Source organism: Ammodytes marinus (genome assembly GCF_949987685.1).
Source record: "Ammodytes marinus genome assembly, chromosome: 18".
In the NCBI taxonomy this organism is placed as follows: domain Eukaryota; kingdom Metazoa; phylum Chordata; class Actinopteri; order Uranoscopiformes; family Ammodytidae; genus Ammodytes; species Ammodytes marinus.
The window spans coordinates 12,803,267-12,820,501 of record NC_137222.1 but is presented as its reverse complement, the minus strand read 5'-3'; the positions used below and the strand labels follow the sequence as shown (position 1 = coordinate 12,820,501).

The 17,235-nt window shown below is 41.7% G+C and overlaps 1 protein-coding gene across 1 annotated transcript; it reads right to left on the bottom strand.

Annotated features, from left to right (window-relative positions):
* Positions 1–1,226: 1,226 nt before the first annotated feature.
* On the bottom strand, positions 1,227–7,180 carry inpp5ja (inositol polyphosphate-5-phosphatase Ja; the record flags this gene model as incomplete). The annotated part of the gene is made up of 12 exons (XM_080046806.1): positions 1,227–1,712; positions 2,300–2,404; positions 2,493–2,558; positions 2,661–2,798; positions 2,897–3,107; positions 3,212–3,321; positions 3,500–3,611; positions 3,914–4,089; positions 4,512–4,628; positions 4,721–4,829; positions 4,986–5,093; positions 6,564–7,180. 12 exons carry the CDS (start codon positions 7,178–7,180, stop codon positions 1,227–1,229), a joined length of 2,355 nt encoding a protein of 784 aa, XP_079902932.1.
* Positions 7,181–17,235: the final 10,055 nt, after the last annotated feature.

Here is a 17,235-nt window from a genome sequence, read left to right as displayed (position 1 = left end):
CCCCACCATGTGATGGAGGAATGCACAGAGCATGTAGGGGACGTGGCCTCAGTACCCCTGCAGTAGGATGTGTGCTATGTGCAATTTGCCAAGTGTACTTGCATAAAATCTGGTTGTTTTAGTCAAGATTATGCTAAAATATATTGTCCCCAACTATATTTAAAATCAAAGCTTAAGCCTCTGTAAACCTGGTCTAGTAAAAATCAATTTATGATATCAAGTTCGGTATCTCAATAAACTTTAAAAAAAAATCTGATTTTAAATTAAATGTTCATAAATATATTAAAACTTAGTTGAAAAAACTGCTTTTTACAGTCTAGAACGTTTGCCTGGACTGAAATAACATAGTTAGGAGAATTTAGTGCATTTGAATTCCCGTTTATTCCCGTTAATTCCCAAAATTCCCGTTAATTCCCATAAATTCCCGTTAATTCCCATGGAAAGTTTCCAACTTTGAAAATTCCCGGAATTTTGCAACCCTATTACTAATACAGACCTATAGAACTATAGAGTGAAGATTTTGAACCATAATTTTGATCCAAAATGCATGTTTCACACATATGTTTTATCACACACACACACACACACACACACACACACACACACACACACACACACACACACACATCCATATAGCTGTCAATAATAACTGACCATATCCATCACAGGTTGTACTCTGACTTTGGTTTTAACATTCAATATGTTTGTTTGAGCACAATGTAGCTTATGAGTCTATAAAAGCACTTGTCATCGGGAGTCTGGGCACAGCTCTGACTCCCAAGATACACACAGTGTATGAGGTGATGGTAGGACTGGAAACAGAGAGCTGCAGGGCTACAATTTGGAATGCTCAGACACTACATTGAATGTGCTGCTACTACAAGCACAGTGACTTTTACGGGAATCAGATTAGCCCTCCTTTTCTTGAAGAGATGGTTCAGTATTTTCGAAGTGGGGTCGTATGAGGTACGTATGCATAGAAAGTCTGTAACCTTATGGAGATGGCAGTCAGCGCAGTAATTTTAAGGAGTTTGGTGGAGATGTCTCTGTAGCAAAAGTCAGCGTTGTAGGCTACTGTTGCAGAGGGCACTAGCCGAAAAAACTTTTTTTTCCCCACATAAAGTAACAGCCAAACTATGCATGAGTACCTCATACAACATACTAACCCTAACCCCCACTTAAAAAAATACTTAACTATTCATTTAACTATGGATGTTTTTGTTATTCTATGCAGTGTCCATTTCCCTTGCTTTTCCTATCTGTTTGAGTCCCGTGGGGCTAACCTGAGATGGTCTGTGTTCGCCTAAGATGGCAGCGATCAGGGCCTCCGGCGCCGTCACCCCACCTCCGGGAGACGCGGGGCTGCGGGGACTGAGCGGGCTGACGGTGGGAGACGGCACAGTGGAGGCAGGGGAGACCAGCCGCTCCTTCTTGGCGGTGGAGCAGGGCGAGCGGCTGCGGGTCTGGCCTTCTCTGGAGCGCGGACAGAGGCTGAGGCCCTGCAGGGAGGGGAGGGGGTTGGAAGAGAGAGCGGGAACAGCGGGGCTGCGGCTACGGCGGTGGCGATGCTGATGGTGGTGGTGGTGTTTGCCGTTCTTAGGGCTGGGGCTACGGGAACTGGGAGCCAGCAGGACCAGGGTGCTGTCGTCTTCCGAGCTGACGTCCGAGCTGTCGGAGCGTTGCGCAGTGGGGCTGTGGACTGGAATCTTGATCTGTTTGGGACGGAGATGACTGCATGAGCGAGACAGCTACGGAGGAAACTTTATGACTGAAAAAGGATTGGGGGAAAACATCTCTACATCATTTGGTTCAATAAAAAGAAGCAGTAAAACAATGTTGGAAATCTCAGGAATCTCGGGTCCTCAGATCAGGTTTTGCTTGTTGTTCAGGTATGTGGAACAACAAGCAGACCCTGAAATCAGGACCTGACAGACACCTGTTGGTGATGTGTAAATCTGTAATGGTGCCTGCTCTGAAAGTGATCACTAAGGTTTTGAACTGGATTCTGAATTTGATGGGGAGTCAGTGTACAGACTTTAGGATTGGATATGTACTTTTGATAGAATGGCAAATGGGTTTTATGAACATTTCACCTCTTAGTAGCTTACAAGTATCAAAGAATTGCACTTAAGTACAGTATTTGAGAATATTTTCTTTCGAACATTGATCAAAAGAAATCCTACTTCACACATTGATATTTTGTGTTTTTCTACTTTGTGGCAGTTAGGAGATATTATATTATATATTATATCATAAGGAGCAGTGAGATGGCTTCCTCCCGCCCTCCGACTTCTCTCACCTGAATTGGAGGCGACAGTCCAACAATGCTGTTCATATTATTACTGTAGAAACCCAGCATGTATTCACAGTCATCTCTGGGCAAGTCCTCCTCTGCAAATGTCGCCTGGTGAGGAGAGGAATAGAAAGCAATGCAGTTTGCATTTGGCTAAGAGTACAGAATAAATACATGAAGTATAGAGTATCTGTCACACCTGTGTTGCGTTCTCTCCCTTGGCCCATATGTAAGCCTGATAATCTTTGTGATGTCTGAATCCAACCTGTGCACAAGAAGTGAAAAATAATTTCAAATGCTGAAGCTGGCAATCAAATGGTTAGAATTCACCCTCAAGCGTACTAGCAACATCTAATCATTGAATTACCTTGTATATCGCTACCCAGTCCCATGAGCTGCGCTGATAAGTTGATGCAACAGTGAATTTGACTGTAGAATCTGAGACCTTACACCACTCCTTGTTCACTTGCAGCTCCACCAGAGGCACTTCCACCTTGAATGGGAACTGCAAAAAAGGGCACAAGACCTAGCCAGTTGTATAAAACAAATATCATACATCATGCTTCACTGTATTTAAGAAGAATGTGTGATATATTGTCTCACGTGGAGCGTAAACACAGCAGAAACAGGCTTGTGGTCACTGATGGTGTAGCCCATGTGACTCCGGTACACGTGCTGCGTGACTTTAGTCGCCCCGCCCAACCACGAGGTCAGACCCCGCTGCAGTGCTGCATTGAGGGTAGGAACTGGAGAACCGGTACGCCGAAGACGCCAGAGGATGCGATCGGTCCAGGCAGGTTTCCTCTTCTTTGTGCTGATGGAAAAAGAAGCAGAAGACAGACGTATTTTACAAGTGTCAAATTCTACAAGTATAACGTCTAACGGTGTAAGTTTTGGGATAGTGAAGAGTGAACGCACCTGGTGTCGTACGTATGAGTGCCCACGTCGAACTTATAAGTAGGAGGGAATTTGAGTGGTCCCTCCATGAAACCTTCCAGGATGGACTCTGTGTTTTTAGCCATGTTGAGCTGCAGATTAGACAAAATTATAGAGCAGGTGACATATCAGTAACCCTGACAACAGAAGGTGATGTTTAGTTCTTGCCGTGCTACAGCGCCCTCTGTTGGTTACAGTTGTGGTGATTAGGTGACATGAGGCCTTCCAGAAAAATTCCTCTGTCTCTGTGAAATGCTGAAGGGGCCTCACCTGATCTCGCTCCCACAGCAGAGGAAACTTATTGCTGTCGATGGCACATTTCACCACGTGGATGTCATAGTCCTCGATGCGGAAATTTAAATCCCCAAACCAAAACACGACACTTTTAATGAAGAAAAGAGGTAGGATGTATTATTTTACTTCTAAGTTAACTTCTGCAATTGTAAAGCCTTTATATAAAATCCTACGTTACTTCTTGTTTAGAGCAATATTCAGATAAAGCTGTAATGCAATAACACATCAAAGATCAAATAGGCTTGAATATAAAACAAAATATAGAAAATGTTATGAATGAATATGTGATATATATTTATTATGACTGCTGAACTATGCAATGTTTTTTTATGGGTGGTCAATCTTCAGCTGAATCGGTTTGAACTCATATATAGAAATGATGTCACCCACTCGTGGTCGAGTACACCGGTTGCGGTCCCTCCTTCAAACTGCTGCTGCTGCAGGATGCTTTCAAAGTCCTCCATCCGCTGCTCCAGGTTCCTCATGTGTGCTGGCAGGTGACAGTTGAGGAAGCACACCGGGTGGCCAAACATTGTCATCCTGGCACTGACTCCCCCTTTATTCCCCTGAAGAGTGAGAAAAAAAGGGGCCAATTAGAGGACACGGTGAGGATGGATGGATCCCTTATGCATAGCTTCTTAAGAATGAAAAAATAAATAAATAAAGACGACCACATGAATCAACCGTGTGTGTGTGTTTTGGGTGTTTTTTTCTGCTTCGAGTCACAGAACCAGAGAGCCAGACAGCTGGCTGCTGCACTGACCTCAAAGAGAAGGAGACTGCACCAGCAGCAGCCAGGGGTGATGCTGACATCACCACGAATGGCAAGGTCACACACTGTCATATGCACCCACGCATGCACAAGGGAGCACGCACGTACACACAAACACGCACACACACACAACCTTTCAACACCCTGAACCCCACTGACACCTACCCACCACCAATCATTGCAACGTAATATATCTGAGCAGCGCCCAGCACATACCCAATATCCCCCGAGCCCTGTGCGCGTGCTCTCTGTCTGTACACCTCGGAGGAATGGAAGATGGCAGGATTTAGAGAAAACCAGCAACAGCACTCCCTGCATACGCTGGGACGCAACCTAAACGAATGGGACAAATTAAACGTTAATCAACACGGTGAACCATAAGTACATCAAGATAGGAGCGACACCGGATTGAACTGCTTACTGACCAAAACATATCCAAAGGGACTGAGCGTGTCCATGCAAAGCTCACTCCACTGGTCTGAGAAGAGAACATCCTTCAGCCGCTTGTTTATCATGGAGTTGACTTCCTGGAGTCTGGAGGAAAAAAATAAGAGAAATGCCATTAACATGCTAAAATGGAAGTGGAGTAAAAAGTGACAGTGATGGGAGACAGGAGCTGACGGATCAAAGTGAACACAGACGACTGAGTGGGCACTCACGGCTGTCTTTCTGGCAGAAATACTTGCTTACCCGATGACAAACATGTCAACGCTCCCATCTGAAACGTTTGGTCCGAACAGAGAAGTGATGTCATCTGGCGGCACAGCTGATCCAACGTTCCATGTGACGATGTACACCCTTCAGAGGATAGAAAAGGGGGGGGGGGGGGAATACTGCATTAAGACTTAAGCACTATATATGCTGTAGGGAAAAGGAGGACATAATCAGCGCTGTAATCCTCCGAGAAATAGCTTTCATCAGTGCTGCTCTATATAGAAAAAAAGATAAGCACAACTAAGCACCTCTTTGTACCTTGATGATGACTAAGGTGAGTGTGTGTATGTGTGAGTGTGCTAGCAAAGAGAAAAAGATGGAGCAAACCGTTCTTCGAAATTAAGCTACCAGCCACAATGTTTCAGGCAAACTCATAAGGGTTACACCTAACATTTGTTCCTCCTTTGGTTAATCTGATCAATCATCAATCGTTTTGTCAATTCAATGTTAAAAAATTGTGAAATGTCCACAGTGCAGTTTTCCAAAATTCAACGTGATACCTTGTGATGTATTGTCTTACCTGACTAACCATTTCCTAACCCAAAGAGACTCTTTATGTTATCATAGAAGACAGAGACAAGTCACAAATCTTCACATTTGTGAAGCTGGAACTCGCAAATATTTGACTTTTCTGCTTGAAACATGACTCAAGGTTATGGAAATAGTTTCCAGTTCACTTTCTTTCAATTTAGTACTGAATAATAATTCATACATTTACATTGCTGACCAACTTTTTTACAAGCATACCTTAAGATGAAAGATTATTAGCGTTTTACAACCTCTCCCTGCCGGTGCATTCAAGGACACGCTGATATTTAATACCTGGTAATCAGCAACATTTTAAGTCAGAAATGGTCACGTATTTATTTTCCTCCTTTAAGTGCTCTTGCCTATTATTTGTTTCCCAAATCTAATATTTTCCAAATCACAAAGCTCGTCATTGTAATGCAGTGCATCAGCAAACTCTAATCTGCACTCTTGTCCTTTAATACCCCATGGTGTTACAATAATTAAAACAGCACCTGCTCACAACACAATTACCTGGTGACAATAACATAACCTTGACAACAAACGTAATTTTCCACACCATCCTGAATGGGTGTACTTTGAAGGTAAAGTATACGAGAACTAATGGTTGACAACATTTCAATTCTCCTCAGTACTCTAATAAACTGTATGATCAGCATGATGGTAGATGTGTCTTTGAGTGTGAAGGGTCGGACAAGTTTTCTCCTTCACACCAACACAGTTTCAGAATTTTGGACTAAGTCTATACAGCCAGCCATTTGTTTTATGAGCGAGGAATGCAACAAAAGTATGCCTCTAGGAAGCCTGCCAACTAAATGTGGCTGTTTCACTCTGTAAGATCAACCAAGCTCTTAGGGAAATTTGCAGTTTTGATTCATGTGACATGGTCTGGCACAATTCAGCTCTCTAACTGACTGTGGGACAGATTCTCTCTGTGGGTCGATGACATTGAGTGAAAACAGAATCCTGTGAACAACACACATGTACACACAATATAGAAGGTTTTAATGTGATTATTTGACTCACCTGAAGTCATTGTTCTCTCCTCCTGGCTTCTCGGACTGGCTCTGTGTTGAGCTCCCTGGTGAGGGGGTCCTCTGTAGCTGAGGACTGAGGCTGGGTTTGGGGTTGGGTTTGGAGTTAGGGTTAGGGTTAGGGCTCAGGTACGGCTGGCTGGTGTAAGACTGAGGGTTGTGGGAACTCTGAGAACTGTGGGAGATGGAGGACTCCGTCGGGGAATGCGACAGGATGTTGGCGCTCTGAGGACCAGGGATACAAATCGGGATCAAATCAATTTCTTTGGAAGGGTCCACTGAGATTCTAGTCTTATTATGAGCAGGTTTAGTCCCGAGAGCAGTTGGCCTCGGCCGGCTTATGCTGGCCAGCGCTGTTGCTGGGGTGGACTCAGACTTTGGTTGCCCTGGCTGCATTTGTTCCGTCACTTTCAAAGGTGCAGCTGCAGTCTGCATGGTGCTCGATCCAAGCTGCTTGTTGAGCGCCTCTGAGGGGCCGATGAGAGCCGGATCCTGCATCGCCAGCAGTGGAGGTAAACCTGGGCCGGCTCCAATCACTGCCTGAGGGCCAGGCTGCACTTTGGGCTCACAGGGGTCGGTGCCGATTTGTCTCTGCTGCATACGATCCATCAACCTGCAACAGGCAGTATTAGGTTAATTGTAACAAAAAGTGTTTTGTAATAGTGTTTGAAAGAGAGAAAAAGTGGCTCCTTATTAGACGTGTAAAACAATAATGATTTGCCTTGATTGAGAGAATTCATCACATCGAGCAACTGTCTACATCATGCTACCAAAGCCTCAATCATAAGGCACTCAGATCTTTTACATAAAGTCCTGCTTTTAAAATATTCTCAAAGTGATAAACGTAAAATGACTCATTATGCACAACAGCACATTTCAGAATCATATAACATGCTGAGATTATAACAAATTGTGACGACGAGGCTACCTAGTATGTTGAGTGTGTGCACTGATGGATATTTTGGTGTTGTTGCACAGCCTAGGCTCTGTAAACTGGTGTGTAAACAAAGGGTATGTAAACCAGTGCAGCTAGCAACATGCCAGTCTACAGAGCCTAGGCTGTGTATTAACACTCTATTTTTTTCAACACACACACACACACACACACACACACAGTACAGACAGGTAGGCCTAGCAGATTATGAGGAGATATTCACTGATTTTGACAAAAAATTATTTTGACAACAAGCGTTCTCCGGAATCGCTGACTCAAACTTCAATTTATTAAACATCATAATTTCTTAGTTGAATACTGTAGACGTTGTAGCCTACGGTAGGCCTATGTAGAGAAAATGTATTTTGCCACCAGCGGGCTGATAAACCTAACTTTGGAACTGTGTCCTGGATTATATTACAGTTGCCTAGCGACATTAATTAGCCCCTGACCCTTTTTTACAAAGCAAATGAAATAACTGTAGGAGATTATTATGGGATAGTAGCATCAGAGAGTAAAACACTATTTAACTACGATCTGACCTCTCTGTGACTGTCCTTCTATAGGAGCTCAGGTCAGACATATGATAGAGCACATCAGACATCAGACAATGTCAACAGAAAGGCCTACTGTAGGTCACAAGGACAGGACATAAAGGAGGACAAGGGGCCTCCCACCATTTTGTTGATGTGCCCTCCAGCACAGAAATAATACACCTCTTTTAATCATTCATGATTTATGCAAAGCAGGATCTCTTTCATGTGGCAACAGTAGTAACGGTAGTAACCAACCAACAGAGCAGAGCTTTGAGTGATGGTGACCTCACAGGTCTTTAATGAATTCACTTGAAAAACTTCCACACTGCTCGTATGTCACATTACAAGTGGGCCCCCTTTTCCATATAGTCCCTGGGCAGCCTGCAAGTCTGAACGACAGTTCAAACACTAAAATACAACACAAAGCTAAATAATAATAGGCTAATAATAATAATAATAATAATAATAAATCAATGCATAATCAACACAAACACGAAGCTGCAGTGTGTCACATACCTCGTGAATTCACCTCTCCTACCTTTCAAGTGTGTGTTGTTGTATTTTTATTTCCAAGGTGAACCATAGAGGTGATCTCGCAATTCACAGAGATTCACAGCGTAAAGTCTCCCTTCGTCTCGCACGTCAATCAACGCGACGGGGCTCACATATAGCCTATGTGAAGATCAATGTATAACGGTCCGGAGATGGAGCTACCCGGCCAGGGGAGCAGGGACGGATGCGACCCGTCAGTGCCGCGCACAGCGAACGTCTCCGTCACAGTGCAGACCGCGCCGCAGGGCTGTCAGGACAGGAGGAGGTGGTCACGCATGAGGTGTCCAGAATCTTGCATGTGGACGTTTGTGCAACAACAACACCGCTGATTGTGCCTCATCCTGCTGATCACTGTCTATAGCGCGGAGGTGTTCACCGGAGCTGCCGTGCACTTTACGGGGAGCACTAGCTGCCTGCATGCACCTCCTGAACACCGGCCGTACACCAACCCATCACGCGCGCTGCCTCTGAAAGTGCACACCTCTCTCTCGCTCTCGCTCTCTCTCTCTCTCTCTCTCTCTCTCTCTCTCTCTCTCTCTCTCTCTCTCTCTCTCTCTCTCTCTCTCTCTCTCTCTCTCTCTCTCTCTCCCTCTGTGCACTCTGGGTAAAACACATGGGCACCTGGGAGGGGTAAGGGGAGGTTATAGGCAGAGAAGGGAAGGCAAAAAAATAATTAAAAATCAGCTGCCGAGTGAAGTGAAGCCGGCCACAATTAAATGAGCATCTGTCAGTGACGCAATTAATCTGGCATTAGTGCGTCACTGTCACTGATGGGAGCATTGATCAGCGTGCCAAATACACAGTCACCTGACCTAGGCCTACATGTGTTCCTTCTGTGAAACTTTGTAATGTCAATATCGTGTACACAGAGCAATAATGCAATCATTGAAGTAGTCGGTAACACTTTACAATAAGGTAGGCCTACACAAAATTGTAGTAGCCTACCTACTACTACATAGATATGTGTTACTACATAGGTTTTTTTTGTGTTACCTAACTGTAGCCTAATATAACCTTAACTGTATCATTTACATGAAAACAGCAAACGCAGGCCTGAAACCGCAAGTTTTTGAGATCTACTCCCAGGGAGGATTTTTTGGAAAACACAACGGTTTTGGTTTCTTGTAAACACCGAAACCATTTTCCCTGGTAACGCTGACGTCACGGCTCCACTTCACGTAGCCTATGCGTAGTCTATAACATTTGCTGTCAAAATACCCACACGCGAGTTATAAAGTTAGAAGACAACATAACATGAAAGGTGTCTCCGCAGCACTATCACTGTGATCAGCGGAGAGTGTCGTGCAGGGCTCAAATATAACACTCGCCAATTTAGTCTAAGCGATTAGTAAGTTATTGAGACCACCCGACACTTTTTCTGGGGAAAGATTTGTGATCTGCCGCTTTTTCTAGCAAAATAAACGTGTGTAGCTTCTATATGCCAGTGACACACTGCGGTCAAGCCAGCCGACCCATCGAAAGCGACAGTCAAGCCAGCCGACCCAAGTTTTTGCTGTACCTGTTTGTACTAGCCATTACGGTAATAGCGCCACAGAACTAATTTCAAAATAAAAGCATAGTTTGTGCATTTGTCTGGTACATAACAGAAGACAGTAAATAAAAGCAAATACAATCAAAGGAAATGTACAGACGTTGTGATATGTACTTTCAAAATAAAAACCCAACTAATTGACAAATGTAAGCTTATGTCCATATTCAAAATAAATGCATTTGTCTGGTAGATAACAGAAGACAGTAAATAAAAGCAAATACTATCAAAGGAAATGTACGGACGTTGTGATATGTACTTTCAAAATAAAAGCCCAACTAATTGACAAATGTAAGCTTATGTCCATATTTTTTTTTAATGTATATTTAAAAGGAAATGCCTTGTTATCGCAGACTAATTCCAAATCAGGTTTATAGTACACAACCCCAAAGTGTGACCCAGTAAGTTTCAAGACCTTCTCATGTGTAGTTTGAAAATAAAAGCCCACTAGAAATTGAAAATATGAGACAAATTAGGTATGATTTTGGATTCAATTTAAAAAAAATGCCCTGTTATGCCAGAGTCATTCCACTGCAGGGTCATAGTTCACAACCCCATGAGGTCACACAAGAAGTTTCAGGACATTCTGATGTGTAGTTTCAGAATAAAAGCCCACTAGATATTGAAAATATGAGACAAATTAGATATGATTTTGGATTCAATTAAAAAAAAATGCCCTGTTATGCCAGAGTCATTCCACTGCAGGGTCATAGTTCACGACCCCATGAGGCCACACAAGAAGTTTCAGGACATTCTGATGTGTAGTTTCAAAATAAAAGCCCATTAGATATTGAAAATATGAGACAAATAAGATATGATTTTGGATTCAATTAAAAAAAAAAATCCCTGTTATTCCAGAGTCATTCCACTCCAGGGTCATAGTTCACGACCCCATGAGGCCACACAAAAAGTTTCAGGACATTCTGGTGTGTAGTTTCAAAATAAAAGCCCACTAGATATTGAAAATATGAGACAAATTAGATATGATTTTGGATTCAATTTAAAAAAAAATGCCCTGTTATGCCAGAGTCATTCCACTGCAGGGTCATAGTTCACGACCCCATGAGGCCACACAAGAAGTTTCAGGACATTCTGATGTGTACTTTCAGAATAAAAGCCCACTAGATATTGAAAATATGAGAGAAATTAGATATGATTTTGGATTCAATTTTTAAAAAAATGCCCTGTTATGCCAGAGTCATTCCACTGCAGGGTCATAGTTCACGACCCCATGAGGCCACACAAGAAGTTTCAGGACATTCTGATGTGTACTTTCAGAATAAAAGCCCACTAGATATTGAAAATATGAGACAAATTAGATATGATTTTGGATTCAATTAAAAAAAAATGCCCTGTTATGCCAGAGTCATTCCACTGCAGGGTCATAGTTCACGACCCCATGAGGCCACACAAGAAGTTTCAGGACATTCTGATGTGTAGTTTCAAAATAAAAGCCCACTAGATATTAAAAATATGAGTGACATTAGATATGATTTTGGATTAAATAAAAAAAAAAAGCCCTGTTATTCCAGAGTCATTCCACTCCAGGGTCATAGTTCACGACCCCATGAGGCCACACAAAAAGTTTCAGGACATTCTGATGTGTAGTTTCAAAATAAAAGCCCACTAGATATTAAAAATATGAGTGACATTAGATATGATTTTGGATTCAATTAAAAAAAAAAGCCCTGTTATTCCAGAGTCATTCAACTCCAGGGTCATAGTTCACGACCCCATGAGGCCACACAAAAAGTTTCAGGACATTCTGATGTGTAGTTTCAAAATAAAAGCCCACTAGATATTGAAAATATGAGAGAAATTAGATATGATTTTGGATTCAATTTAAAAAAAAATGCCCTGTTATGCCAGAGTCATTCCACTGCAGGGTCATAGTTCACGACCCCATGAGGCCACACAAGAAGTTTCAGGACATTCTGATGTGTACTTTCAGAATAAAAGCCCACTAGATATTGAAAATATGAGACAAATTAGATATGATTTTGGATTCAATTTAAAAAAAAATGCCCTGTTATGCCAGAGTCATTCCACTGCAGGGTCATAGGTCACAACCCCATGAGGTCACACAAGAAGTTTCAGGACATTCTGATGTGTACTTTCAGAATAAAAGCCCACTAGATATTGAAAATATGAGAGAAATTAGATATGATTTTGGATTCAATTTAAAAAAAAATGCCCTGTTATGCCAGAGTCATTCCACTGCAGGGTCATAGTTCACGACCCCATGAGGCCACACAAGAAGTTTCAGGACATTCTGATGTTTAGTTTCAAAATAAAAGCCCACTAGATATTGAAAATATGAGACAAATTAGTCCTGAATTTTCTTTTAAATTGAATCCAAAATCATACCTAATTTCTGTCATATTTTCAATATCTAGTGGGCTTTTATTCTGAAAGTACACATCAGAATGTCCTGAAACTTCTTGTGTGGCCTCATGGGGTCGTGAACTATGACCCTGCAGTGGAATGACTCTGGCATAACAGGGCATTTTTTTTTAAATTGAATCCAAAATCATATCTAATTTCTCTCATATTTTCAATATCTAGTGGGCTTTTATTTTGAAACTACACATCAGAATGTCCTGAAACTTCTTGTGTGGCCTCATGGGGTCGTGAACTATGACCCTGCAGTGGAATGACTCTGGCATAACAGGGCATTTTTTTTTAAATTGAATCCAAAATCATATCTAATTTGTCTCATATTTTCAATATCTAGTGGGCTTTTATTCTGAAACTACACATCAGAATGTCCTGAAACTTCTTGTGTGGCCTCATGGGGTCGTGAACTATGACCCTGCAGTGGAATGACTCTGGCATAACAGGGCATTTTTTTTTAAATTGAATCCAAAATCATATCTAATTTGTCTCATATTTTCAATATCTAGTGGGCTTTTATTCTGAAACTACACATCAGAATGTCCTGAAACTTCTTGTGTGACCTCATGGGGTCGTGAACTATGACCCTGCAGTGGAATGACTCTGGCATAACAGGGCTTTTTTTTTAATTGAATCCAAAATCATATCTAATTTGTCTCATATTTTCAATATCTAGTGGACTTTTATTCTGAAACTACACATCAGAATGTCCTGAAACTTCTTGTGTGACCTCATGGGGTTGTGAACTATGACCCTGCAGTGGAATGACTCTGGCATAACAGGGCATTTTTTTTTAAATTGAATCCAAAATCATATCTAATTTGTCTCATATTTTCAATATCTAGTGGGCTTTTATTCTGAAACTACACATCAGAATGTCCTGAAACTTCTTGTGTGACCTCATGGGGTTGTGAACTATGACCCTGCAGTGGAATGACTCTGGCATAACAGGGCTTTTTTTTTAAATTGAATCCAAAATCATATCTAATTTGTCTCATATTTTCAATTTCTAGTGGGCTTTTATCTGAAAGTACACATCAGAATGTCCTGAAACTTCTTGTGTGGCCTCATGGGGTCGTGAACTATGACCCTGCAGTGGAATGACTCTGGCATAACAGGGCATTTTTTTAAAAATTTAATCCAAAATCATATCTAATTTCTCTCATATTTTCAATATCTAGTGGGCTTTTATTTTGAAACTACACATCAGAATGTCCTGAAACTTCTTGTGTGGCCTCATGGGGTTGTGAACTATGACCCTGCAGTGGAATGACTCTGGCATAACAGGGCATTTTTTTTTAAATTGAATCCAAAATCATATCTAATTTGTCTCATATTTTCAATTTCTAGTGGGCTTTTATTTTCAAACTACACATGAGAAGGTCTTGAAACTTACTGGGTCACACTTTGGGGTTGTGTACTATAAACCTGATTTGGAATTAGTCTGCGATAACAAGGCGTTTCCTTTTAAATATACATTAAAAAAAAATATGGACATAAGCTTACATTTGTCAATTAGTTGGGCTTTTATTTTGAAAGTACATATCACAACGTCCGTACATTTCCTTTGATAGTATTTGCTTTTATTTACTGTCTTCTGTTATCTACCAGACAAATGCATTTATTTTGAATATGGACATAAGCTTACATTTGTCAATTAGTTGGGTTTTTATTTTGAAAGTACATATCACAACGTCTGTACATTTCCTTTGATTGTATTTGCTTTTATTTACTGTCTTCTATTATGTACCAGACAAATGCACAAACTATGCTTTTATTTTGAAATTAGTTCTGTGGCGCTATTACCGTAATGGCTAGTACAAACAGGTACAGCAAAAACTTGGGTCGGCTGGCTTGACTGTCGCTTTCGATGGGTCGGCTGGCTTGACCGCAGTCGATTACTGACGTCCCGTTTCCTCTGAAAACATGTGTACGAGTAAGTTTTTAGTAATTATGTGAAAAAGGGTGTTGACTGAATGCAGAAATCTTGTTGTCAGAGTGATATTTTAATATTATCCTAAATGTTAAATTAGCCTAAAAAATACTGTTGATGTTACAGTGATATTGTGGCCAACCCCTGTCCAACTAAATACACACTGTATGTTTTTGTTTCTTTATAAAAATAGACTGTATAGCCTATTAATAGCCAGTAGCTTTAGTTCTGATAGCACCCATATAAAGTAGACTACAAACATTTTTCGGCAGATAAACTGTGCACTGTGCCAGTAGAAAAGCAATCATAGTTATTTAAGGAATCTTTGCTTTTAAAGGAGCCTCTGTACTGAAGGAGCTCTTGTGAGGCTTTGATAAACACGAGGCAGATAATAAAAGTGGCTAAGAGATGGTCCCTAGTAGGCCTACATGTCAAGCTTACAAAAACACAGTTTACAATTTACCCTACGTGTGATTTTAAACTCAACTCAATAATGCCCTGAGTTTACATTGCAGGCTTACTGTTATGGCTATAAATTCAACTCACTCCGAAGATTGCATCTGACATGATGATACAGATGGTAGTAGGCTATATTCCTTCTCATGACAAGTAAACACCAACTTGAAAGTCACAGAGCCCGATTAACTGTCTACATAGCCTACCACATTTACACTTAGGACAAAGCCCTGGCCAAATAGTTTCAGATAAAACATTAATAGCTGCTGAATATGTATGAAGCAAATAAAATACTTTGGGATTGACAGCACTATTAAGTCTAACCATCAGTCATAGTCAGAGAACGACGGCATGTGTAATTATATGGAATATTTATTAAATGTGTATTTAATAATACTCCACACTCAACAGCAACATCGTAAAAAAGCGTTCCCAGATTCTCTATGGCTCTGACTTGGATTAATGCAGATGTGTAATCTCAGAGTACCAGCTGTCCACTGAGAGCACACAGACACCAATAAATCCCTATGAACACACAAACAGATTACTGAACACCACACATTAGCCACTGTGCATTTACATTTTACATGATGCAACAGCCAAATGCATCAAATACTAAAAATCCACTCTGCCATAGTGATTCTGAGACCACACACGAAATGTAAATATACAGTAAAATGTGCATAATATTCTTTTTTATTTTACCTCAGCTAATGCTAATGTGTGTATTAATCGCTGACATGGAAATCTCTGACTTCTCAAGAGATTACGGGCGCTTTTTGGTTTTGACCAGGCCTTTCTCCACCAGGGAGCGGTAGAACTCCTGGATGTACGTGTACACACACTTCCAGTCGGGCTCTTTCATCCGGACTAAGTCGTCGGCGTCCAGCAGAGGGGCGCAGCCGGCCAGCCTCCTGCAGACAGAGAGAGAGTGTCACAGACAAACAATGACATCAAACAGTAAAGTCACTCTGTTCTTATCTGCAGTGCACCGCCCAAGTTCGTTCCAGACTGGATGCATCTGCTTCTTCATATAAGGATTGAGAGCTCACTCTGCAGTGCTGAAAGCCAGCTGGAAGTTTTCCTTGGGCTTGGTGGGGTTGAGGGTGGAGTACTCGAACGCATCAGGGAAGAACCGGTGCACCAAGGCGCAGAAGGCTATGCCGTCTTTCCAACTAGAGGAGAAGTTCTGGATGTTTACCCCCTGTTTCGTCGCAGAGGGGAACCAGTCAGGAGAGGCAGATGATTTGACACAAAGATATATAGTATGTATCTATATATAGCTCAAAAGGGGCAATAATTCACAGGCAAAGAGCGAGTCAGGGCATATTGACCTCATATGGCTCTGTTTTGGCCCTGCACCAGTCCAGAAGCATCTGTTTGACATTTTTAGCATTGGGTACTGCAGCAAGAACAGGACATTTCTCGGCTGAGGCAGCAGGACTTTCCGGGCTGAATAGAAGAAGCAAAGATGAGAAGATAGTGATACACATGGCATGAACAGGTGGTATGGTTTACGTCATCTAGGGCAGGATGCTTTGAATCTCTTTTTTTGGGTGGTTTGGATAGCTAAACAAACAGGAAGGACTTTGCTTTGCAGAAGTCACTGATGCTCACAGCATCAGTGACTTCTGATGATCATTAAAAATGATCATCAGAAATAAGGGTTTACGTCACAGTTAACACATCTGTGTTTGTGGATGTGGCCACTTCATAAAAATAAAATAAATAATTGCATGCAGGGCTAACATCAATTTATGAAAAGAGGGCAGTGAGTTGCAGAAAGAAAATAAATTATGCAGGCATGTCTGGGTTTGAACTCAAAGCTTTACTTGCTTAGAATTACTTTTTTTTGTTTTGTATAATTAATGATCCCAAACATTGACCATATACTGTTGACTCACCTGCATGCTGATGGAGAGGGCTGGCCTGGCGGTTCTAGCAAGAAGCAGATAATCAAATCAATATCAAGAGGCTCACGTGATTTGACTAAAACATATCACAGGGTGTCCAAGAGAGTCCTTATAAACATACTTTTCGCTGGCGGCTGCTGGTTCATGGAAGCTCTGCCTATGCTGACTGCTCCGCCCGTCGGTCCTCCTTTGCTCAGGCCCTGCTGCCTCATGTCCTGCTGCCTGGACCCTCGCTCCTGCTCCCGCTTATCTGACGCGACACAGCGGAGAGTTAAGACAATACATTTAAAAGCGTCAATGGAATAACGAGAGCTATTATTATGATGGAAAACTAACTCTTGCATAGGGAGCAGATTTTACCTCTCTTTTTCTTGAGCAAGTCCCTCAACGCAGCACG